General features: G+C 49.9%; 1 protein-coding gene across 4 annotated transcripts; it reads left to right on the top strand.

Moving 5' to 3' along the window:
* The first annotated feature begins 420 nt into the window (after positions 1-420).
* Mgat2 (alpha-1,6-mannosyl-glycoprotein 2-beta-N-acetylglucosaminyltransferase) lies at positions 421-24,262 on the top strand. Of its 4 annotated transcripts, none has more exons than XM_025303971.1 (10): positions 421-757; positions 12,414-12,462; positions 15,954-15,983; positions 17,580-17,660; positions 18,128-18,314; positions 19,077-19,499; positions 19,937-20,246; positions 20,921-21,277; positions 22,312-22,562; positions 22,679-24,262. In XM_025303971.1, the coding sequence occupies exons 3-10, from the start codon at positions 15,977-15,979 to the stop codon at positions 22,905-22,907; spliced, it is 1,845 nt and encodes a 614-aa protein (XP_025159756.1). In that variant the 5' UTR covers positions 421-757; positions 12,414-12,462; positions 15,954-15,976; the 3' UTR covers positions 22,908-24,262. The 4 variants fall into 4 exon arrangements, with proteins under 4 accessions (XP_025159756.1, XP_025159758.1, XP_011147361.1 ...); XM_025303972.1 differs by lacking the exon at positions 421-757 and adding an exon at positions 2,130-2,306; XM_025303973.1 differs by lacking the exon at positions 12,414-12,462.

Below are 24,262 nucleotides of genomic sequence, written 5' to 3'. Positions count from 1 at the left end.
TCTCTCTCTCTCTCTCTCTCTCTCTCTGTCTCTCGCTCTTTTTCTCTCCCTCCCTGCCCGAAGCATAAGCGCGACGCGGTAAAGAAAATCCCTAAATGGACCAACAGAGGCGCCATGCGATGCGCGGCCGCGTCGTTTATTACAAACCCAAATCAGCCCAACATCCAGTCGATCCACCCCACACGCTTGCAACCCCTTGAGCGAGCCCTCAAGAGAGGCGACAAAACTCCCGACGCCTACGTCGTCGGTCCGACGTGCGCACTTGGCTGGATATGGCGGCGGATCGTTTGAGCCAATTGCGGGGAAAGAACGTGGGAGTGTCGCGCCCCTACCACGCGCGTGGCCCCCTCACGGTGGCGGAGGGGGATGCGGCGCAAGGGTGAGGGAGCAGATGTCTCGAGGGTGAGTTCGCGGCTGCGAGGGACTCGCACGCGTGCCGCGCGACGCGAGTGACGGCCGTCGTGGCCGGTGACGGAGCGAAACGCGCGGCGAAAGAGCGCGTGCCTCGCGCTCCGCTAATAGACACGCACGAGAGCGAGAGCGAGCAGAGTGGTCTGTGCGCATGGTGCACGGCGGATATAAACGTCCCTCGTCGTCGTCACCGACCATATCATCGCGCCGTCATCTCGTCATCGTCATCGGCGGCTCGCGCGTCGCCGCCACTGCCGCCGGACAGCCAGCCACCGGAACAGAGCGATCTCTCCGGAAGCTGCGCGATCCACCGTGGCCGAGCGGCCGCCGCGCCGGGTGCCGCTGGGTAAGTAAATCAAGGACAGTGCAATATTCCCGGCGCTCGTCGCAGTGCTACCTCACCAAGTCCAAGTGGAGTCCGCGCGCACCTCGCCGGGGCGGTTTCGACGCTTTTGCTTCGCGGAACGCCGCGCCGGAGCGCAGTCGGGAACTCGCGTCGGCTCCTGTTATTCTTCCGGGAGAATATGATTGCTCTCTCTCTCTCTCCCTCTCTCTCTCTCTCTCTCTCTCTCTCTCTCTCTCTCTCTCTCTCTCTCTCTCTCTGTCCCCCCCCTCTCTCTCTCTCTCTCTCTTACGGCGCCGCCGAGACGAAAATAGAATTCCGTGCACCGGGCACGGGGTACGGATACACCTAGGGGGTAGGAATAGATGTTATCGAGTGCCGAAAAGGATAGTCGTCCGCGGGCAATGGGCGAAGGTAGTCCTGCTATCCCTGCGTGTGCATTCCGAACACGGAGAGATCCTCGGCTCTTCCGCCCGTGGCCGCGTGTAAAATCCGCCACGACGTCCTACGCGATCGATTCCCACGCTGCTTTCGTCCTTCTCTCGTCCTACCCCGTCCGTATTCTCTCGTCCCGGTGGCCCAGGTAGTGGTTCCTTCCTTCGGCTGATCTCGCCGAGCCGTGTCTACCTGACCGAGAGACCGGCATTTGGCTGTTTGGCGATTATACACGAGATTACGCGGTAATAATGTTGTAATAATTGGTAATACCAACAGAGTGCTGCTCCGCGTTGCGGCCGCGTCTTTTTGCACCCTCTCCGCGACTGAAGACGAAGCGGCCGCGCGTCGGGGGTGCGGAGAGGAGATGGACGGTAAACGGGGTGCGAGAGGAGCCAATATATCACGGCGAATCGATAGCATCGAGCCGCACGCACACGCGCGTGTGCGGAGGCGAATTCGCGAGCGGCCGCGAATAAATCGCTAGTAAATTGAATATGCGGATATACGCGGCACGTGAACTGCTCCGAGGCGACTTTTGCGCGACGCGACGCAACGCGACGCGACGCGCGGGGAACGATAACGGCGATAAACTCGTCTCGTTATTGCCGCGAACGAGTCTCAGGATGTTGACGGTGGAATCGCGCGATGCCGAATCCGCGCGCGCCGCGGAGCGAGTGTGCGCGTGTGATCTTTAAGCTCGGTCGCGCGCGCGCGCGCGCGCGCGCGAGCGCGCAATCGCGCAATCGCGACGAGACGATGACATTGAGCGTGATTTACGTCGCATTACGTATTACAAATGAGAGCGAATAACAGCGGGTTATCTCAGCGCGCACATCGGGAACTGACTAACGCAGACGGATAGACTAAAGGCCGCTTTAAACGCCCCGCAATTTACGCGACTCCGACGCTAAATGATATGACGTCCAGATGACACAACGGCACCGTTCGCATTATGCATCAGTGAAACCGGTGAAACGACGTGAAGCATGTCCGACGGTTCCGCCGCGTCGGGATGACGCGCGTCGAGCTCGCGGGCGACTCTTTTTGAACGCGGCTGTATCCGTACGTATCGGGCGAAAGTTTTAATGGACTTTGCGATGGAGAAATGGGCTAAGTAAGTATTTTGCGCGAAACGTTTTATATCCATTCTACCAAGTAGCCGCGCCATTTTTCCCCGTTATCTTCGCTGTATCATACGTATCTACACATATTTGTAAGTGCCGCCATGAAATTGCATCGGTCACGACATCTCTGAAAAATCCATCAAAAGTTTTACGTCTCGGATTACATCCGACATTAAATGCACGCTGAGAGTAAAGAGCTTTCCTTACGACCGCGCGCGACTCTCGGCCGGTGATGACTTCGGACGCGACTTGGTCGTGCCGTGTCGCACATTACCAAACGAGAGAGAAGCAGGCGACACGCGCCGTGCTTTAACGCTAAATGTGGAGCACGAATACTCGGTTGATCGTTCACGACCTATTGAGCCAAAGAGAGAGAGAGAGAGAGAGAGAGAGAGAGAGCGAGAGAGGGCGAGAGAGGGCGAGAGAGAGAGAGAGAGAGAGAGAGAGAGAGAGAGAGAGAGAGAGAGAGAGACTGGTCTCTCGCCGACATGCGCCGGCGATTATACCAGTTTTGATAACGACGTCTCTCTCCTCGGCTCGTTCGATCCGCTTGCTGCGGCTCGCAATCGGAAAGCGGAAGCTCGCGGAAGAGAAGCGATTGGAGCGCGCGGCGAACGCCGGAAGCAGCGTCGCTGTCATTTCGTTATAATAGGTGTACATAAAAGGAGCGCGAGCAAATCGGGACGTCCGCATTGCATTGTGTACTATAGTGTCGCGAGTGTTACAGTCCGGTACGGCCAGGGGGAGGGAGGGAGGAGGGAGGAGGGAGGAGGCGATCGATATTGAACTCTAGCGCTGATAAGGAGGGTAACGTAACGCTCACGGCTGAAACCGATTGAAAGCGATGCAATTCCACCGCGATGAAGCACGCGAAAAAGCGACTCTCCTCTCCTCCTCCTCTCCCCCCTGCGCCCCGGCCCTTGTTTATTTACCCGCGACACTGCCGAAACGAGCGGCGCGCACGAGATCCGTTCTCTCTGCCAATTTTTAATCAAGAGTCATATATGCGCGCGCGCGTGATTCATTTAGATTCGCCGTGTCGGTCGTTGACCTGGAATCGGTTTTCCTAACATTAATCTTCAGAGAGAGAGAGAGAGAGAGAGAGAGAGAAAGGGAGCGCAGAATTTTCCTTTGTTTCACTTGAGGGTTAGCCAAAGTTAAAATTACTGGGTCATGTTTGACCGGGGAATTTTATCGCAGAGAAGAGTAAGTGTAAAATTGTCGTCCGGTGGGGCGTTAATTGATTACGTTTGTTTGGCCGAGGATTCATTAACGCTCGTTATCATCTTAGCCATGGCCACGTTTATTGACACTTTTCTCAGCAGAACGTTCGAATCAAGACCTACTTACGGTATAGCCACTGCAAACGGCATCCGCCTCTGAACCGGAGATTTCAGCGATCTGAGCGATCCGTGTTCGATAAAGGAAGCGACGTATTTTTGCCTCGAGGAAACCGCAGACGGAAAATGAAACGTTGATTATTTTGCGATCGATTGGCAAACGGCTTCGGCGAAGTGTGAGCTTCAAGGTCAACGGAAACTTGTGTCTCACCTGAGCTTTCGCTTGTACGGACTTTATCGTCTACAATTGTATTTTTAAATATCCAATAATCGGCAACAAACGAAAAGACTGAGAGATTCGCCGCTGGCAGTGCCAAGACAGTTCGAGGAAATTCTTTCTAGTGGGTCGCGCATACGGAGACTCGTAGTTCTCGAGGAGACAAGCTATCGAGTTCATCGGATACGTCTGTCAGCAAACACCCTATAGATGCGGTTCCGCATCGTGTCGCATCGTTACTCAATAACGTGACGCCACATCGCGGTGTGGATAAACTGCTTCACTTATCGATAGAGAAAGAGAGAGAGAGAGAGAGAGGGGGGGCGGGGAGGGGGGGGTGGACGAAGAGATTCAAGAGGATTCATATTTTATTATTCGCACGTGATTATACGCAAAGCTCCGAGACCGAAGGATCGTCATCAGGACGAGGTCGAAAATATATCGCGCGGCGCGATTTTGTCCACATCCTCCGCGTCTGTCATCGTAAAATCATCGTTGCACCTTAAATCCGATAATGCACACAATTGAACAATTGTGCGGGCGCTGATCGCGCGCTAATTACGCACTTAATCGTACCGGATGATCCCACGCGACGGAGATCGACATTGCCAGCGCGCACGCGCGATATCGCGGATGATCCTCGCTTATGTCACCGCGTATAATTGTAACCGAGCGAGCGACGCGCTCCGCTCGCGCGATCGATTATTTCCTACCGGCTATTGATTGCTCCGCTCGCTGTTTTCCTCCGTCCAGCCGAGCATTCGGCCTTGCGTTTCTCGATTTGCATGCTCACGGGACGACGCACGGCAAGCAGACTTCTTTTCCGAGAACGATGAAATATGCAAAGAGTCGGAAAACACGCGCAAGAGAGCAACGCGCGCGAATAATAAGGACAGGCCGAGACGCGAATATATCGCGTTCTTTCTCGCTCTCCATCCGTCTATCCATCCATCCATCCATCCGTCCATTCTCAGTATCGCCAATACCGCAATCTCTCTCTCTCTTTCTCTCTCTCTCGCCGCGCCGTTATAACCGTGGCATACGCAGTTTCCGGCCTCGTCCGCGGCCCTGAGGTTCCAGCTAATTACTCGCTCGTGTCGGCCGATGCAGCCGAGAAAAACTCGATACGCGGCTTTCGCAACGAGCACGCTCGGCGGTTTCCTGCGGAGATCGCGCCGCCGAGATATCGGCAAATCTTTCCGGCGATGTTCCCGCGCGTTTTGGCGCGATTACTCGCGCCCCACTATCGCGGCCGTTTCCGCGATATTATCTCGTCCTCGCACTTCGACGTGCACCTCTTAAACAGCTTCGATCGGACGGAGCTGCATTTTCCTGCAATTTCGATTCTTCGGCGAATCTCCCTGGAAGACGCAAAAACGCGGTCGCGGACGTTGTCGCGTTTTCTCCGGGCTGATTGCTGAACGTCCGATGTGCGGACTTGCTTGTAACGATTAGGCTTCGCCTGGAGGAGAGCTCGTCTCGGCGGTCTGGAATTGATCGAAGGATAAGAGCGTTCCTTATCGACCTCCTCCCCGGTGTCAACTAACACGGAGGAGAGAGATCGGTCGAATTAACGAACGAGGCGTGCGCGTTCTTTCCTGCCGGAGGGGAAACGGAGGCTCTTACGAGTAAACTTCGGGAAACGTTAGACGCCGTTAACGTTAGATTTGTTTCCAATTTTTTATAGTTATTTTTAATGTCAAAATATAAAAAAATCTGTTATCATTTTTAGCTTAAATTAATTTTTTTCAATTTTTTCGAAATTTCTCAAGTTTTTTGTTCATTTCTTGTTCATTTCTTACCAGATTTTGACGTTAAAATGAGCTTGTTTGCTGGATAGTGAGCCGAAAGATTACTCAACGTCGAATGTAGCGTAAAACTGAACACCTTTTCAACAATGACGTCAGCCATATTAGACCCGCCATCTTGAATTTTACAAAACGGTTCTGATTCATGATCGGTGACATGTGTGTGCAAGTTTCAACAAATCAGATATACATATTTTTAAGAAATATTGTTTTAAATATGTACAAAATAGCGCGCTTGTGCAAAATTTCGAAAATTTCGAAAAAATCGAAAAAATTAATTTAAGCTAAACACGATAACAGATTTCTTCATATTTTTACATAAAAAATAACTATGAAAAATTGGAAACAAATCGGCGTCTGACGTTCCCCGAGGTTTACCTATTAGAGGCGAGTCGGATCCGCCGGGAGCGGAAATTCTGTTTTCTCCGGACGAAAACAGACGCGCTCGTGTTGTCGCGCGAGTTCGATCAATCTCTCTGCCCCGCAGGAGGTATCTCTCGCAAGCCACCTGCGAGACGCGTGCCCGCCATCGATTCAACGGGCTCACGGACGCTTTTTTTTCACGGGCGATACATCCCGATATCGCCGAAACAACGCGCGGGCACGAACTCATCGCATCGACGACGCAACTTGACGACCTCCCATCCGTATCCTGAAAATTCCTAATATAATCGTGGCGTACATGACGCTAATGGCGTGCCACGGTTGCCCGCGCGTATTTTACACACAACGCCACCGGCCCGTGTAATGCCCCATAATGGCGTGTAATACTTCATAACGCCGCCGTGTAATGGCGCATATGCGATTCGCAAAACTCTCTCGCGACGTGTTATCCGCGATGATCGATATCGCGGCGGGGCGCGTGTCGTTGGCCGAGACTTTCGGCTGGCAGCGCGCGATCGGCGATAAAGATTAGCCCGTGTCGGGACAGGGAGGGGGGGGGGGGGTTATCGAGTCGGGAATAAATAATCGGAGGAAAAACACGGCCGGCGAGAATCGGTCGGGGGCGGTATACGAGGTTTGATCAAAAAGTAACGAGAATTTTGAAATTGCGCGCGCTGTATCTTGCCTATTCAGTTGATTCTTTTTGCGTGTGTTGATAGCACTAGCAGTGACGTACGTGTCAACTTTCAGACAACTGCGACGCTTAGTTTGTGTTTTGCGGAGCGAATGAGCAAGACGTGTACGTTCAGTGTGTCAGGCGATTTTTTGTGTGACGAAATGTCGGATGTCAGAGAGTTTGTCTGAAATTTTGTATTAAAAACGGAATTAAGTGCAGCGAAGCGTTCAAAATGTTAAAGAAGGCCTTTGACGACGATACTATGTCACAACCACGAGTTTATGAACAGTACAAACGCTTTCAGGAAGGCCGAGAAGACGATCGAAGATGACGCGAGGTATGGGCGTCCTAGCACGTCCGCCAGTGATGAAAACCAGTGGAAAAAGTTAAAGAGATTGTGCTTGCTAATAGAAGAATCACCGTTAGAGAGATTGCTGAAGAAATAGGAATTTCATACGGCTCATGCGAAGCGATTTTTACTAATGTTTTGGACATGAAACGAGTGGCAGCAAAATTTGTTCCGAAACTGCGGAATTTTCAACAAAACCAGCATCACGTAACCATCCCAAAACCACCTTATTCTCTACACATGCCCCCCCCCCCTGTGACTTTTTCCTATTTCCCAAACTCAAAGGACAAGGTTTCTCAACAATAGATGAGATAAAGGCGAAATCGCAGATCCAGCTCAAGACGATACCTAAAGAGGCGTTCCACCTGTGTTTCTCAAACTGCAGAAACTACGTTGGCATAAGTGTATAATATCACAGAGGGGCTGCTTTGAAAGAGATGGGATAAACATTGAAGATTAAATAAATACTTTCCGAGAAAATAAAAAATTCTCCTTACTTTTTGATCAAACCTCGTACGAATCGCGTTTGTGTGACACGATCTGCCCATCTTGAATAAAGCGAGAGAGAGAGAGAGAGAGAGAGAGAAAGAGAGAGAGAGAGAGAGAGAGACCGACTCCTGGCGCGGGGCGCGTTCGCCCATAAAACGCGCGTGGAAACGCCGCTCCGCTCGGAAGCGGACTTTATGCATTCTGCACGAGTCTCTCCGCGGCTGCAATCTCGTCTAGACCCGGTAGACGGAATATGCGCGCGCATATGCAACACATAACATCGGGAACGTCTTGGCTCAAAATGCATAACGATTTTTCGCTACGCTGCTCCTCCAGCGCGTGCGACGGCGAACGCTGCACCGAGGAGGTTTCGCGTCTCGCGCTCCTCTCCGCTCCGCTCCGCTTCGCTCCACCTTGCTACCACCTCGCTCAGCTGCAAAATAGCTCCGCAGCTGTTGCACGCTGGAGCACGCTGAAATTTCGAGCTTCTCGATTATTCGTCTTTCGACGACCGCCCATCTGCTGCATCGCGCGCGCGCGAACTACGCGAGTCCGAATCGATGGGAAGTAACGAGCTTGCCACTCGAACTTGAACACATGGCTATGTATGTATTAGAAAACGCGGACGTGCTTATTCGATTAATCAATCGGCTCCGCCGAATTGATCGGAGGAACCATCGCCGAAATTACAGTCACGTGTCTCTCGGGGGCGGGGGGGGGGGACGGCCCCCGATCAGTCAGTCCGGCTAACCGGAGCGCGCGGTTATGGGAAACGTTTGAAACTTGCCCGTAATCTATCCCGTCGGAGCTGCACTCGTTCGTTCGTTGATACGTAACGAGGAAGCGATTAGAGCGGTTATTAGAGACGGGAGCGTGCGAGAGCGCGAAATTAAAAAAGAAAAAGAAGATATCGCGCACAACGTACGCGCGTATAGCGGGAAGTATTTACACGCATCGGCGAATCGGCGCTGAAGGACACTGCGGTGCGATATTCCTGCATGAGGCATGACTGTACACGCACATTAATGCATACGCACACACGTAGACGCGCGCGCGCGCGACAGAGATATCGGTAGATATCCATAAATTGCCGTCTCGCTCGCACGTGTGCGATGGTCCCCACCTACGTGTGTATACATATGACGATGCAATGCATTATTCATCGGTAGCCTACGGTAGCAACGCCATTTGGCGCGATACAACTATAGCATTTCCTCGAGGAAACACAGAAATAGACGCTACAACCGTCAAAAGCGTCAGACTCGGCCAGGCACTCGTCGATGAAAGCTTCCGAATTTCCGCTGGCTGTCTTTTCGGTCTTTCGTCGCCGATTATCGTGAAAACGGCGCGCTCGCGCCGTCGCGTCGGCTGCCTTACAGTCGTAATTGAATTGATTTGTTGAATACCTCGCGGAACGGCGAGGTAGAAATCGCGCCGGACGGCGACAAGAAAGAAAGAGTGCGAGGACCCTCGGCTCTCCTTTTCGCCTCTGTCTTGCCTGTCGGATTTTTCAATAGGTTTTCCGTGAAATTTCCCCCTGGGTGAGAGAGATGCTTATTTCGTACTTTTCAAAGTTCTTCCCGGTCTCGATGAGAGTCGAGCCCGGGCCGACCAAGAGTAACCGGAATTCCGCAAGAACGGAATCTGCTTGAGATTCGAGCGGAGAATTTGTTCGTTCGACGAACCGGCTTTTTTGTGTCTCGTTCAATCGCAAGAGGAAGCAGAAGACAAGGTTTCGTCAATTATCGGTATCTTCCAGTTCGACTGTTTTTTCGCATATCCGAGGTTAACGGACAGACCTTCTCTTTCTTCCCATTAAGGTGCATTACGAAACGTTCTTTATATAACTTGACCGACGGAAGAATCCGTAAACGGACGAAAGAACACGCTAGGAAACTCAGCGCACTTGATGCACGGTTATTGCGTCGTGAGAAAAAGAGGTTCAAAAATTCCCGCAATTTTCCAGCCGTTGCGGGACGATGTTTGCTTTATCGAAAGTATAGCCGGATCTCATAAGATCCCGAGTAATAAGTCGCAATCTCGCTCGAGATCGTTCCAAGTCGGGAGGAAAGGAGCAGCGTAAACAGGACGTTTCGAAAGTTTATCGACAGTTTCTCTATTCTTGTCAATTTGTCGACTAATCGAGTCACGTTTATCGCGAGGAAATGGAACGACGCGGCTCCTCCTCGCGCGGCCGGTCGTTTCTCTCATTTCGCGGGGAGGAGAACACTTGAGAGCGCGCGAATATATTTTACCAAGGAATTTCCCGGGAAGAAGGGTCGGGCGAAAGGACGGAAGGCTCGCTTGTTCGCGAGTCGCTCGCGAAAAAGATGCCGATATAAATAGAGGATAGTAAATGGAAGGAAGCTTTCGGGACGTTTTAACGGAATTACTTGGCGCGCTGCGCGAGCGAGCGCAGGTGAGGGGCGTGATGAGATAAGCGTACGGTAAGCAACGATAACAGATATTACCTGAAAGGATAGAGTCATGATCGTATGTACACGGCGAGCGCGATGGCGATAAAGCGATTTCGGATCGCTCGCGGATATTCAGCCCCGTTCCCGCGATAAACGATCGATCACGTGCGAACGCGCGAACGCCTGTGAAATTATATCGGCGGACCGATCGGCAGATAAAATTGCGCTTTTCGAGTATTCTCACGGTCAAGATTACAGGGGAGAACGCGTAATCGGGTGTTCATTCATAAATACATATACACACGATACCCCGTTTGCGAAGGCTGTCTAAAGACCCATTTAAGCGGAACGGAATTGAATCGATATCGTGCGCCAACAAGAGAACGGCTCGCGTACGATTCCTAACGCGCTTCTAATTCCGCCGATGGCGGTCGGACGCGACGTCCGACCGCCATCTTCTTTTACATTACGCGCCTGCAACGTCACTTTTCACTTAAAACACATGACGCGACGGCTCGTGCTCATTTTCGCGACTCCTTTGTCAGACTCTGGACAATGAACGAGATTCTATCGCGAAGAGGATGTCGACGAGTTGCGCTGAAGCATGTCACGCGCGCGTGTCCGGCAATCGCGGTCTTATCTGTTTTATCTTTTGAGCAATCGGCTGATCAACAACCTGCGAATGCAATTGGAAAAATAGCTTGCGAACGCCGCGCGTCTCTCTGTTCTCTCTTTCGTTCCTTTCCCCTTTTGTACTTGCAATTTGGATAGATGATCGGCATTTAACTCTCGTCTACCTTGACGAATTTCTACCTCGACGAAAATATTGGGTATTAAACTTAATTTTAAAGGATTTACAAGAGATGGCGCAATGAGCACCTAATGGCATCGGCCCATGCTGAAGCCAACTTCATATGAAAGCCCTACCATTAAGGCTTTAAGAATCAGTATGTTTCATTTGGTCCAAGTGTAAATAACATATTTTTTTAGCGCATTCAATATGTCGAGTTTTGTGCCAACGAAACGCAATTTGCGGGGAGCGTTACTCTTTTTGTTTCCATTTGAAAAAATCGGCAGCTGGAAAGTCTTCGTTGGCTGTGTCCAAAGCTTATGGAGATTATGCTCCATCGACCTCAACTTGTGAGTACTGGTTTAGACGATTCAAAAGTGAAGATTTTACACTTATCCATCGTTCGAAGGTAATGCTCTGTATCTGGTGGGATCAGAAAGGTATGGTCTATTATGAGCTGTTAAAACGTGGCGAAACCATTACTGGGGACCGTTATTGACAACAACTAGTACAGCTGAACCGAGAATTGAAAGAGAAACCAGAATACGCGAAAAGACACGACAAAGTGACAAATTTTCCAGCATGACAACGCTCGCGGCCACATATCGCTAAACCGGTGAAGGAAACGCTCGAATGGGATGTTCTACCCTACCCCACCCGCCGTATTCACCAGATTGCATTCACATTGCTCCTTCTGATTTCCACTTGTTTCGATCCATGCAGAATCACCTTTCTGCCCAGCGCTTCAGTTCTTTGGAAGATATGAAAAAATGGCTCGATTCAATAACCATCACAAAAGACGAGTCGTTCTTCCGCCGAGGGATCCGTCTTTCACTAGGAAAAAAAATTTAGTATCTCTAACAAAACTGTTTAGTCGAGGCATTTTTTAATAACAACCAAATATCTTGTTTTATAACAAAATATTTGGTTGTCTCAACTAAATATATTTTTCTGCTTTGTTCTCTGGACCAAACGATTTTGTTCTTAGACTTCATATATAAAAATTAAGCATTTTAGTTATTTTATCCATAAAAATTACATAATAACGAAATATTATCTTACATAATCTTGTAAAATAACGCCCAATGGACACTATTTTGTCTTTCTGTGCACTAAAATTTAGATTTTATATATTAAGAAAAAATTATAGTATTTTTAACAAAATTCATATAGTTAAAGCTTTTTGGTTGCTATAACAAAAGTATTACGTTATACGAACAAACCGTAATCAAACAAGATATTTGCTTGCAGGAACTAAACAGTTTTGTTGGGCATATTTTAACCAAATTATTTTGTTGTTACCAACAAAATTCTGGTTCACGCAACAATACATTTTTCCTAGTGTAGAAAGATGGGAAAAAGTTGCAGTTAAAGATGGACAATACTTTGAATAACATGTACTTATCACTTTGTTTCGAAATAAACGTTCATTTTCACCATAAAAAAATCCTTTAAAATTAAGTTTAACATCCAATATCAATTGATAAATGAATCCGGTGCAGAGTTGGTGTTTGTTTCGACACAACGACGGGGATAACATATTGAAAACGCCCTCGTGTGTAAGAATCGCGTTTCCCTGGCACGAGTGAGCACCTGTCGCTCACCACACCGATGTGTTGTGTTTCAGATCTCGTGAAAATGACGGGCCGGACGATGCGTTATTTCTCTTCAACAAGGTAATGTAACGACGCCGGCGATATCCGGCGCGGGTTAATTAAAAATCCATCGATCGCGCAAATAATCGCGCGCATTTATCGCAGCGCACATTCGATCGGGGCGACGGTGCTATCTGTCGATAATAGACGAAGCGATAATAGGCGAGCTCGTTCCTCTCGGAGAGGCGCAACGTGCTCGGAAAGATACTCAGGAGAGGTGGCCGCGCTCGCTCGCTCGCGCACCTCGTCGACGGGAAGAAGTGCGCGAGTGAAAATTTCGTATCTAATTAAAATGCTGCTCAAGGGAATGTCACGCGACGGGTCGAGTCTCCAGCACGAATCGGACGTTGAATCGCGACGTTGCTCGGACCGTCAGAGCAAATTCTCTCCGACGTTTCGGCCATTTCGCCGTAACTCGCGATCGTCCGAGCGATGCGCCGTGCGATCGGCGACCTCGTCGTTCGACTTTCCTGCACCGGCTTCCTCGTCGTTCACTCGTCACAACAGTGCGTAAACGAGCGAAAAATGCGGCAAACTTTCGGCCGCACAATCGATGGGGCGGAGAGAGGCGCGAGGCTAACAGATCGAAGTTCGCCGCTCGTAATTGAACGCGTGCCAGAAAGGCGAGGCGGATCGAAGATACGCGAGCGGAATTCGGTGACGGCGACGTGCACGAGACCGAGCCGGCGAGATGTCTTGCACGTAGAGAGCCGTGACTTTTTTTTATTGTCGCCGCGATAAATATAACGACTAAATCGCCGGCGAGAGGAGAGAGAGAGAGAGAGAGAGAGAGAGAGAGAGAGAGAGAGAGAGAGAGAGAGAGAGAGAGAGAGAGAGGCGGCTCAGAATTTCTCGCGAAAGCTGGAAGTATCCGGCAACAGTCGGCTCGCGTTGTCGGTCGCATTTCGCATTTCGCCCAACTTCCCACGCGAAATCTCGCGGATCTCTCGTCTCTTTCCATCGATCGTGTCTGTCTGCTCGTCCCCGTCCGTCCATCCGTCCGTCTGTTCATCAGTTATTCGCACGTACGTAATCGAGTGGACTATTAATGTTAATATACACGTGACGTCTCACCCGATGCGCCGACCGTCGCTGTGGGTGTGTGGGTAGAATTCGCGGGACGGGAAACACGATATTTCCCCGAGATATCCCCTTAAATCCGCATTATTCCGGCGAAGAGCGTTGCACCGCGCGCGCGAGACACTGACGGGGGGGGGGGAGCCTCAAACGCCTCACGGTAAATTCTTTCATTACATCGACGAAGAGACACACGCGTCCGCACAACGATTCATTACAATCCTCGCGCAAGCTGCGAAATAAGATACGTTCTGCGACACGTCGCAGAAAATAACGAGGGAAATTACATTCCGGCGATAGTTGCAGGAAAGTGTTAATAAAGTTGAAACAGGCGTCCGCCGTTGAATTTTTGAGCGGGACTCGGAGCGTGTTTCGCGGCGCGCGTAAATTTTCGCTCCAGACAATGCGGCATTAGCATCGACTTTCAGCATCGCGCTCGCATCCTTCCTGTTTGTTCTACTTTGTATCGTATCTACCGATTCAGTAATCTCGGAGATTAATGGTCAGGCGCAACATGCGCTTAGATAACGTTGCATTTAACCTTTAAGCGTCTGTACAAATGTATACTTAGCACATGTGCTTGGCGTATATGCAAATGCTCGAATAGGCTGTATGCAGCCGCATTACGCCGTACGCGTAATTATATTCTCGCGAATCGCCGAATGTGATTCGTATCACGGCGCGTGTAGTCGTTTTAAGTTCAAAAGAGATTAAGGGCTGTTATCTCGACATTCGTGTTCGGCGTTTCGTGATATGATTTCGTATTTCAGGCTTCACTGATGACTCTGGTGTCGTTGATCGCACAGCGAAATTGATTCGGAGGCTAATTTGGGATAACGTGATATATCATATATTGCATTATTGGAATAATCGGCCATAGAATTCGTCGCTTTCTCTCTCTCTCTCTCTCTCTCTCTCTCTCTCTCCTGAAAATAATTACTTTATCGGGTCATTCCTCGAATGCCTCTTGAAGCAAAGATAATCTTCCAATCTTCGCGACATTTAATATCATCTGATGAAGAGCTCTGCAAATAACAATCTCAAACGAAATTTTGACCTCGGTTTCAAATTCCGATTACAACGTCGAAGCAGGTCACGAAGAAAGTTTCAAGAAACAATTATGCAGCGTGGTTCTCAATTTAATGTACTCAGTGGAGAAAAAAAAAGAGAGAGATCGACGAGTCAGAAATAAAGAAGAAATGTGCAGTATCTTTTTTTATCGGCGCGGCGAGGGGACGATTTATTTTTAGCGTCGAAGGATTCGGAATACAAATGTTCATCTCATTGTCAACGTTAGTCATCCGGTCAATGCTTGGTCTTTCCAACGTCGAATTATCACTTGGCGGCCGTACGAAAGTGACGCCGCCTATTCGCGCAATGTATTACCGTAGACGATACACCGCATTTACGGAAGCTGCGTTTATCTCTACTCGGCCCGCAGGAACATCGCGCTTGAGCTCTTTACTCAACGACGCGTGTGCTCGTTAAACTTCGCACGAGACCGAAAGGTATATCTGATAAGACAGGTCAGACGCTCTCTTATCTACGGTAGACATCGTATCGTCGCTGATAAACAGCGACATGCGACCAAATGATTGGACGATTTCGCGCGCAATTGTCCTCCGTCTAATGAAAATGCCCCGGCTAATAATCGCGCCAAGCGCTCGAGGGTGCCATCGTCGAAGAATTTCCGTCTTATCTCGAGATGCAACGAGTTAATTAGGCAATTGCAAAGTGCAGGTGATAAATGTCTCGTATGCGTACCTAAGCGAGCGGGCATCTGATTTATTAATTTACTTCAATTTAATTCCTGAGATGAGACGGCGCGAGCAACTGTCCCAACTGTGCGCTTGTAATCACTTACGCTTCGGTATTCACGTTGGCTTTGAATTTCACCCGAAACTCGTCATAACCGGTAATATGTAAAATTTACGATAAGGACGCATGTGTGCCCGGGATAAATATGGACCCGTGTTAACTGACTTATTAAAGAAGAGTGGCGCGACCGTCAGAAATTGGGCCACCGCCGCTAATTGGGACGTTCGTCCCAGAGAGCACCTCGCGGCGATCTGAATTTATTCCGCAGACAGACGACCGTGCTATTTGTTTACAAAGTACACAATCGCCCGTAATAATCGTCACAAAACGCCCGATAATCTTTTTCCTGTTGCCGACGCGCCTGCACGTCGGAACGCGTTTCTTTCCGCGCGAGCTCGAGCTACTTACGAGCATGTCTCGCTCGCTTACACGAAACGCATTTTCATTCGCCGAAGGACATCTGACCCATTCGTTTGTGTGTAAAGTCGTGCGACACGAATATAAAAGTCAAATTTCTCCTCACTAGAGTTTCGTTCGTCCGTGCGACTTGGCGTAGTTCCGCGAGCTTTTCGAACATATTTACACGTCGTTAATGCCTCGTGTGAACTTTGTTTCAGGACGATCTCCTAGGAATGACACTATGAAAGGTGAGTGAAAAAATAGCCCGAGGACTGTACCCACACGCACGTGTGTGTACATACATACAAGCACACACGCTTACGCGCGCGCACGCATATGCGAAGCGATTTCCTCGCGATGTTATATAAAAGCGGCTGTCCGAATGACGTGCTACGCACGAGAAATATTCATCGAGCCGACGCACGTGTCCCGTCACGTGAAATGAGGTAATGTGCTACGTCGCGACAATGTTACGTGTATGTGATAATGCGGTAAAATTCGTTACGTAAACCCGCCACGTTTGCACTCGTCGAATATTTGGCAAATGGCGCGATTCCGAGGGTCTCTCCCTCCCTCTCTCTCACTCTCTCGTCGCGTACATCACAACCGGCGTATTACTCGTCGTACATTTTTTATTTCGCACGCGGGCGCGCGGCCGTTTCACCGGCCCGATTTTCCAGGCGGTGCGATTGTTTGCCAAATATTCGGCGGATGCAAATGCACCGGGCGGCGGGTTTTATGTCGCGCTCGCGCGCGACGCATACATTGTCGCGCCCGCACGTGGGCAGTGTTTAGCCTGGCGATATTTATCGAGTAGACGCTATCGATCTTATCAACGCTACTTTCGCATAATGCGTGTACACGGGCATCGTGGCGTTACGTACGGCGCGCGACGTTACCACGGGTGTTTTTACGCAAAGTTTCCTCTCTCGTATCGATCGGGCGTAATTACTCCGCGAGTTGAAGAATTACGACGGATCGACGAAGGTGCGTAAAGTGACAGATACGAGGGCAGTCTGAAAAGTTCTCGGCCTAACAATGAAAGACAATTCTTTTTGCCGTGAAATATGTTTTATTTTTCAATATAACCTCCTGAAACTTCAATGCACTTATTCCAACGTCCAATTTCCGATAATTCAATATCATCGTTAAAGTGTGATTCCGGAAGGTTCTCTTTTCGCTCTGGTGTATATAGCGGTGGATCCAAGTTTCATCAACAGTTATGAAACGACGCTTGAAGTCCACTTTATTTTGCTTAAAACGAACCAAACACGCTTGAGAAACACGCATTCGAATGCGTTTTTGGTCGATTGTTAGCAAATGCGGCACCCAATCTTGCACAGAGCTTTTTCAACTGGTGCTACTACTCGGATGATTTGACAGATCGAATAAAGTTTCACATGGGTTTATATCAGGGGTGCCACTTTCCAATACAATTATAGTTTGACAGTCTCTATAATGCCGTGTATGCGTCAGGTCGAGAATTTTTCAGACTCTGCCTACGTACTCTGGTGATTGCAATTAGCGACGCCAGGAGGGGTACGCCCTCCGTGTCTTATCGCGAGCGTGTGAGCAAAAAAGCCGCATGAGGTGCGCGCGCGCGCGCGAGAGAGAGTCGGAGCATAAAAGCGATCCTTTTATCTAATTATTTTCTTGCGCGCCGCTTGCATCCGCGCTCTTTGCCGCGCACGGACTACTTTTTGGAGGCAATGATTTCGCGACTTTGGAGGAACAGTAATTTTTGCGCCGGCGGCGGCGCGATACGACGGGAAACCGGTTTAGTCGCAGTTCGTTTATATACGCACGTCGGTTCATCGCCGTCACTTAATTATCTGTATGTACAGGAAAAGCACACGACCCGACCATACAAGGTTTTGCGAAGCAGTATCCTGGCTGTACATTATATACCAGGAAAAAGTCGGGAGGTGAGTCTAATACGATGCAACATCATCGTATAATGCTCCATTCTCGTTAGACTCTAGACCGAGCTGTCACGAGCGACTTCCGTCTTCTCTTTCTTTTCGAGTGTGTGTACACTCCTCTCCATATATAAATTTACTTTGATTTAAGAGAAGAGTACTCTCGGTTCGTGTGACTGATTTTCTCTTACCTGAGAACCAGACGAAACTTCGGCTGCGAGAAGAGAAAAATGCCCGCAGGAAGCTCCTGATCAGTCATTTATTACCAGTCGATTGCTTCTTCGACCGAGTTTTCCAAGCAGCTCCGACTGTTTAAACGGAGATACGTTTCTGAATCGCGAGATTTCGTCCGAATTCCAGAAATGCAGTTACACGAGCTGGGATCTCCTTCTCCGTGCATGAAATATTTTACAACGGTGCCCCTTATGCACGCACGCAATTTTAGAAGTAACAAGTTCGCTCGTCACATTTAGGATCAACGGTCGTCGGAGGGTCGAGATCGGGCCGCGGAATTCTACTGAGGACCCTCGTGCTCGTCTTCCTGGCTACGTTTCTCTACCTGCAACTCCACGTGACGTTTAGTCTGACGGGTCGAGATGATTCCGGCCAGTCCTCGTCGAACGAAACCCTCTTCTCCCTCGTGCCTCAAGAATTGCACAGGTAATTTCGTGGAGCTCATAAGCTTCATTATGGCAACTTGGCCATTCTTGCGACTGTTGGGGGGAGGGGGGAGGAAACAAATCTCGGTTCGTGTAACAGAACAGAGACCAGACGAAAACTCGCTGATGAGAAAAACGGCAAACTCTGTCTGATCGCGACCGACTCGCCTGAACAATTTGGCTTCGCTCAAACTTGCTTGAGATAATCTGGAAAAAAAGAAATTAATACTCACACACGCATGATTTTCGTGTCTCTGCATGGCCATACATAGTCCACGCGCAATTATATATGTTTGCACAACGAAGAGAAATACTGTCGCGCAAATACAATTGTGGCGAATACAAACGCTTCACGTCTGTGGCGGCCTTAGATGTCGGCGATTAATCACACGGAATTACCTCGTCTTGTTTCCATTCAACAACATTTCTTGCCGTGAATCATTACACACATAATTATAATGTAATACGATTAAACATGTCCCGTGTTTCTGTAATCTCCAAGACTTGTCATGTTTGTCTCCAAGATCCCAGATTGGCGAATTGGTCGAATTCTTCTCAGAGAATTCGCTCGTACGTACGTTATTACGTTTTTCTCTCGAGAGCCGTTATTCGCGATCTCTCCCCCCCTCCCCCCCAAGTGGAACTTTTCGGCCTACGGGTAACATTCCTCTGGGTATAATAGTCATCTCCAGAATATCTCGCGTGTTGTTATCCTCTGTCACATTGTAACGTCACAAGGATGATCCTCATCCTGCCTTTTCAGATTCCTGAAGGAGGGTCGTAATTCGTCCGCCAGTTTGACAAACGTGAGTTCCGGCGCGCTCACGGAATTCGAGATTGCGGAAATCCGGCGTAAGATCGAGAGGGCAAATGCGGAACAGAAAGTCTACAACGAGGAGGCGTTCGGGCCGCTGGCCAGCGACGCTCCTATCATAGTCATCCAAGTGCACACGAGGCTCACTTATCTCCGACACCTGATCGTATCGCTGGCGCAGGCGAAGGACATTGAACAGGCCCTCCTGGTCTTCAGCCACGATATCTGGCACCCGGATATCAACTACCTCGTACAGAGCGTCGACTTTTGCCGGGTTATGCAGATCTTTTATCCGCACAGTATACAGACCCATCCGCATACGTTCCCCGGCGAGGGGCCCAACGACTGTCCACGGAATATCCGCAAAGAACAGTGAGTGAGACTCTCGTACAGACTTGTACGCGATTCAATCGCTCGGATCAATTCTAGACCAATAAGAGCCGGGCGAAGATCATTCAGCGAATAGATTTAACTTCGACTCTTGGCTGAGGCGGCACATTTCTTCTCAATTTCATTACATATAAAATAAAGGATCAACATCACAGCTGATTAGACGGCTGATGGCTAATTGCTTCTCGTACGTTCGCGAAAGAAAGACTATTGATTTTGTGAGGAAAGTCTCGTGGAATACTCCTCATCCTCCTATCAACATTCTTGCGCGGCTCTTATTGACCCAAATTGATCTTGATGATTGAACATCCGAGAGCCTCGATACAAAATATCGCTTCTTCTCACGCGCTTCATCAACCCCAATGTTCGTTCCTCGGCTTCCTAACGGTCTACTTTCTCCGCACCTCCGCGAATCGCAGGGCCTTAAATTTGAAGTGCGCCAACGCCAAGCACCCGGACTTGTATGGCCACTACAGGGAAGCCAAGTTCACGCAGACCAAGCATCACTGGTGGTGGAAGGCGAACCGTGTGTTCGACCGGCTCTCGGTGACGCGGAACCATACCGGTATGGTGCTGTTCCTCGAAGAGGACCACTACGTCGCCGAGGACTTCTTGCACGTGCTCAGACTCATGGAGCGCACTTGCAAGCTCAGCTGCGAGCGTTGTAACGTCCTGTCGTTGGGTACATATTTAAAGACCTACAACTATTTTACGGATCTTACCCGCAAGGTGAGTGCCCCATGTGTCGCGTTGCGATTATCTTGGATTCTGCTTCACGCGTTGTTTCATGCACAAAGCGAGGATAATGATCTAGGCCGGTTACACACGTACTTAGAGAGGGGGAGAGAGAGAGAGAGAGAGAGAAAGAGAGAGAGACAGAGACGCAGCATCAATAAAAGCGTAGTATACGACAGACAAGACGACCTAAAACCTAAGTTCGCTCGGCATCTCTCATGCACGACTTTTCTCGATTCTTAATCTCCAAGCGAATATAGGATAACGACCAACTTTTTCTCACTGGCACGCGCGTTATTACGTTATTGCTGCCGCTTGTAGCGTGGTAATTATGGCAAAGGCGTTAGCACGCGCGTTATAGCCGCCGTTAAACGCGCGTCCCTCCTTCGAGTAAAGAGAGGACACGCGTCTTCTTCTCGATACGGCGACTCGACACGCAGGGAGAGACAGAGAGGGACAGAAAGAGAGAGAGACAAAGAGGCAGGGAGGGAGGGAGGGAGAAAGAGAGAAGGAGAGAAAGGGGAAGAGAGAGAAAAAGAGATCGAGGCGGAAATCGAGTCGGCCGGCACCGTTGCATGGCGTTTACGATGAGAAGCGTATCCGACGTGTGTACGTACGTTCACCATTAGTATCTGTATCGATGTTTCACGCACATCCGATCCCGTTAGTTCCTCGGCGTCGATAGCGCTCTGCAGAAGGAGCTTCTGCGTGGGCTAAAGCGGCAGGAAGCACCGGCGGTCCGGAGGCAAATCGGCGGCAACGGGGTCGACGACGTCACCGTCGGCGGTGCCGCCGGCATCACCAACGGAAGTACCGGTGGAACCACAAGCGGTATCACCGCTGGTAGTAACAGAGGCGGCAGCGGCGGCGGCGGCGGCGGCGGCGGTGGCAGTATCAGCGGCAACGTTATCAGCGGCGTCGGCGTCGGTGGCGTGTCTACCTATCAGAACGTGGCGAACGCGATGCAAACGGCGCCCGCATGGGCCTTCCAGCTGCTACCCAGCCTCTACAACCACTATCAGAAGGTTCTCAGAGACCGCAACCACCATCACCACCACCACCACCACCACCACCACCACTACCAACCCTCGCCCGAGACTAGAGCAAAAAACCGCCTACCGCCATATTCTTTGATTCTTTGGCTCGCCTTGGCCTGGCTGCACATCTTTCTCTTTGCTTCTTCGCCTCTTCCGTCGCGTGTTATGTTATCTTCTCTGCGAGAACGAAAGTAACTCTCCCCTTCTACCCTTCCCCCGGTGAACTCTGTCATCCCGAATCGGCTGCGAGATCTTGCACGGCTTCCCGAACCCACCCGGCTCGCGTCGATCGACGTCAACGGACGACGCGACCGATCGATCATCCTGCTGATCGCTTGAACGTTCAACTAGAGAGGATCGTGGGAGCGCTGCCTCGGTGTGCCCTCGTGTGCGACGTTGTTCGGCGAGCTGTGAATCACGGATTCACGGCTTCTGTGCGCGCGTGTCCGATTGAATCTTGGCGCATTCTTATTACACACCCATGCCGCAGACGTGATAGGTGAAGCTCCTCCTCCGTAGATAAACTCGCACCTCCTCGAGGCGATAGTGCATGCTTCGAGTATTCACCTTACCATCCTACTTGCCCAGCTCACCCGTCTATCTACCTCCCTACTTACTGTCGTCGTGTACACGATACAAAGTCACAATACAAGCGACCCTGTTACCGCCGTGTAAGCATTGAGACGGTGTCGAGTGTGCAACCGGCACACGTACAGTCAGAGTCGCGGACCTTCACCTTATCGCGACTCTTGCCCTTTGCGTGAAAGACAGGAGCCAAGTTGAGAGAAGCTCCCAGGTGAAATTCTGACTTTGTCTCGAACGATCGCTTTAGTTCTAGTTGTACATGTAGTTTCGATATCCTGCAGTAGATTTTTCTGTATGATATACGAGTCATGAGGAGAGAATGAGAGGGAGAGAAAGAATGAGAGCAAGAGAGAGAGAGAGAGAAAGAAAGAGGGGGGGGGGGGAGATCGATACGCCAAAGATCGATAAAGCGAGTAACCTTCGTTCTCTTTGAACAGGCGGAGGTGACCCCCTGGATATCCAGCAAGCATAACATGGGCATGGCGTTCAATCGCGTCACGTGGAATAAGCTGCGGAAGTGTGCGGCGCAGTTTTGCTCGTATGACGACTACAACTGGGACTGGAGCCTGCAGTATATCGCGCAGACCTGCCTGCCGCCCAGCCGAGGCGCCGGGATTGCGCCTCGCGCCGAATCCGGGTTGATCACGATGACGATGAGAGCTCCGAGAGTCTTCCATATTGGTGAATGGTGAGTGAGAAGATTCTCGTCGTTCGTACGTGAATTTTGTCGAGCTCTCGAAATTCTATCTCCGCGGAGGGTCTCTTGACGACTTGGTACTTCACATGTAACGGTTACTTCCGCAGTGGAGTCCACCATAAGAAGAACAACTGCGAGTCGACGGCGGTGATAGCGAAGGTCCAAAACGTGCTGAAGGCGGCGCGCAATCACCTGTTCCCCACGCAGTTGACGTTAACGATCGCCGGCACAGCGAAGAAGACGAAACTCAGAAAGGGCAACGGCGGCTGGGGAGACGTGCGAGATCACCAGCTTTGTTGGAACATGACTGTGTATCCGGATCTGATCCTGCCTTGAAGCTCGAAGTCCTCCCGTGTGTGGGTGATGATTGGTTCCTACGTGTGCATCGTACTGCAGATTAATCGTAGTGCGATGAATTCGCCAGTTACCGAACGACTGTCAGAGCCAAATACGTCTGTCGTGAATATATCCGTGAACACACGGCTTTGCCGAGATATTTTAAGGATACGCCGCAGAGGAGCGAGGAGACCCCATCGAAGGATCTCCCTCCTTCAATGAATAGATTTCGATCTGAACACGTCATCGTGTCGTTACCAGCCATGGTCGTGATCATCGTAGCTATTGTTATCGTGAGATCGTCGTCACTGCCGTGAGGTTTTCGCCGGAAATAGCAGTAATCGTAGATGCTTCGTCGAGATCCATTGTAACATCACGAAGTAGACGAAAGGAAAGAAAACACCGAGCGACAGTGAGCTCTCAAACCGGTGCTATATCTTGAGGACGTATGCTTCACGTCTGGATGCGTCTAGTTGATTCGTCGCTTTGGACGCTGCGTGTCCATCGCGACGACGTGAGATAGACAATTAAAGGGAGAGACACTAAGGTACACAGACGGATTAGCGGAACGCCTGAAGTCGCTCGTGCGAATGAAGGAGCAAGCGTTGGATTGATCGGCCGTCGAAGCATATAGTAACACGTTATTACGGATAATGTTTCAACGGACGAAGAAGCACAAAAAATTTACTTATCCTGTTCACACACACAGAAAAAGATGAATAGCGCGATATAAACGTGGCCGGATGAGCCACCGTTTCCTTTTCACTATATTTTCAGAGTACGAATGAGAATACGATAGAGGAGTCTGTTTGGTCTAAATCGATGTATTATTAATGTTCTAAGGGCCTAGACTCAAGACGGAGGAGAGGCAATGCGTCAGCATTGATCCAAGTTCCAATCGCCAGACGGAAGCGCGAACGCGTGTTGCGAGAAGTGATCGAATAAACGGAAACGACACGTTGGAACACGGTGGAAGCAAAACGGCTGTATTCTGTACTTTGTAATTTCATGATGGAATAACGTTTCCGCTTTCCCCGACTAGCTTCTTATAATGATCTGCTCTTTTCTAAGGGCCACGCTTGCGACGGCGTGGCGTTGTCGAGGTCGGCGAGGACCGATCGCGAAATGCGCTCATTATATTCTAGTCAATGTGTATAACGTAAACACTGGAGCCGCAAGTATTTAATAATAATCGGTCGTAGAGAATAAGTAAAGTTAAGGATTTACACCTACTTTACTAGTGATACGCCTTCGAAGGGCGCAATGTAACGTCATGTAACGACCTCGGGGATATGAACGTAATTGAATGTCATGTACCTTTTATATTTATAATAATAACAAAACCAATGAGAAAA

Source organism: Harpegnathos saltator, unplaced genomic scaffold (genome assembly GCF_003227715.2).
Source record: "Harpegnathos saltator strain DR-91 unplaced genomic scaffold, Hsal_v8.6 scaffold58, whole genome shotgun sequence".
Classification (NCBI taxonomy): Eukaryota; Metazoa; Arthropoda; class Insecta; order Hymenoptera; family Formicidae; genus Harpegnathos; species Harpegnathos saltator.
The sequence above is the reverse complement of the archived record's forward strand: the minus strand, read 5'-3'. Positions and strand labels throughout refer to the sequence as shown.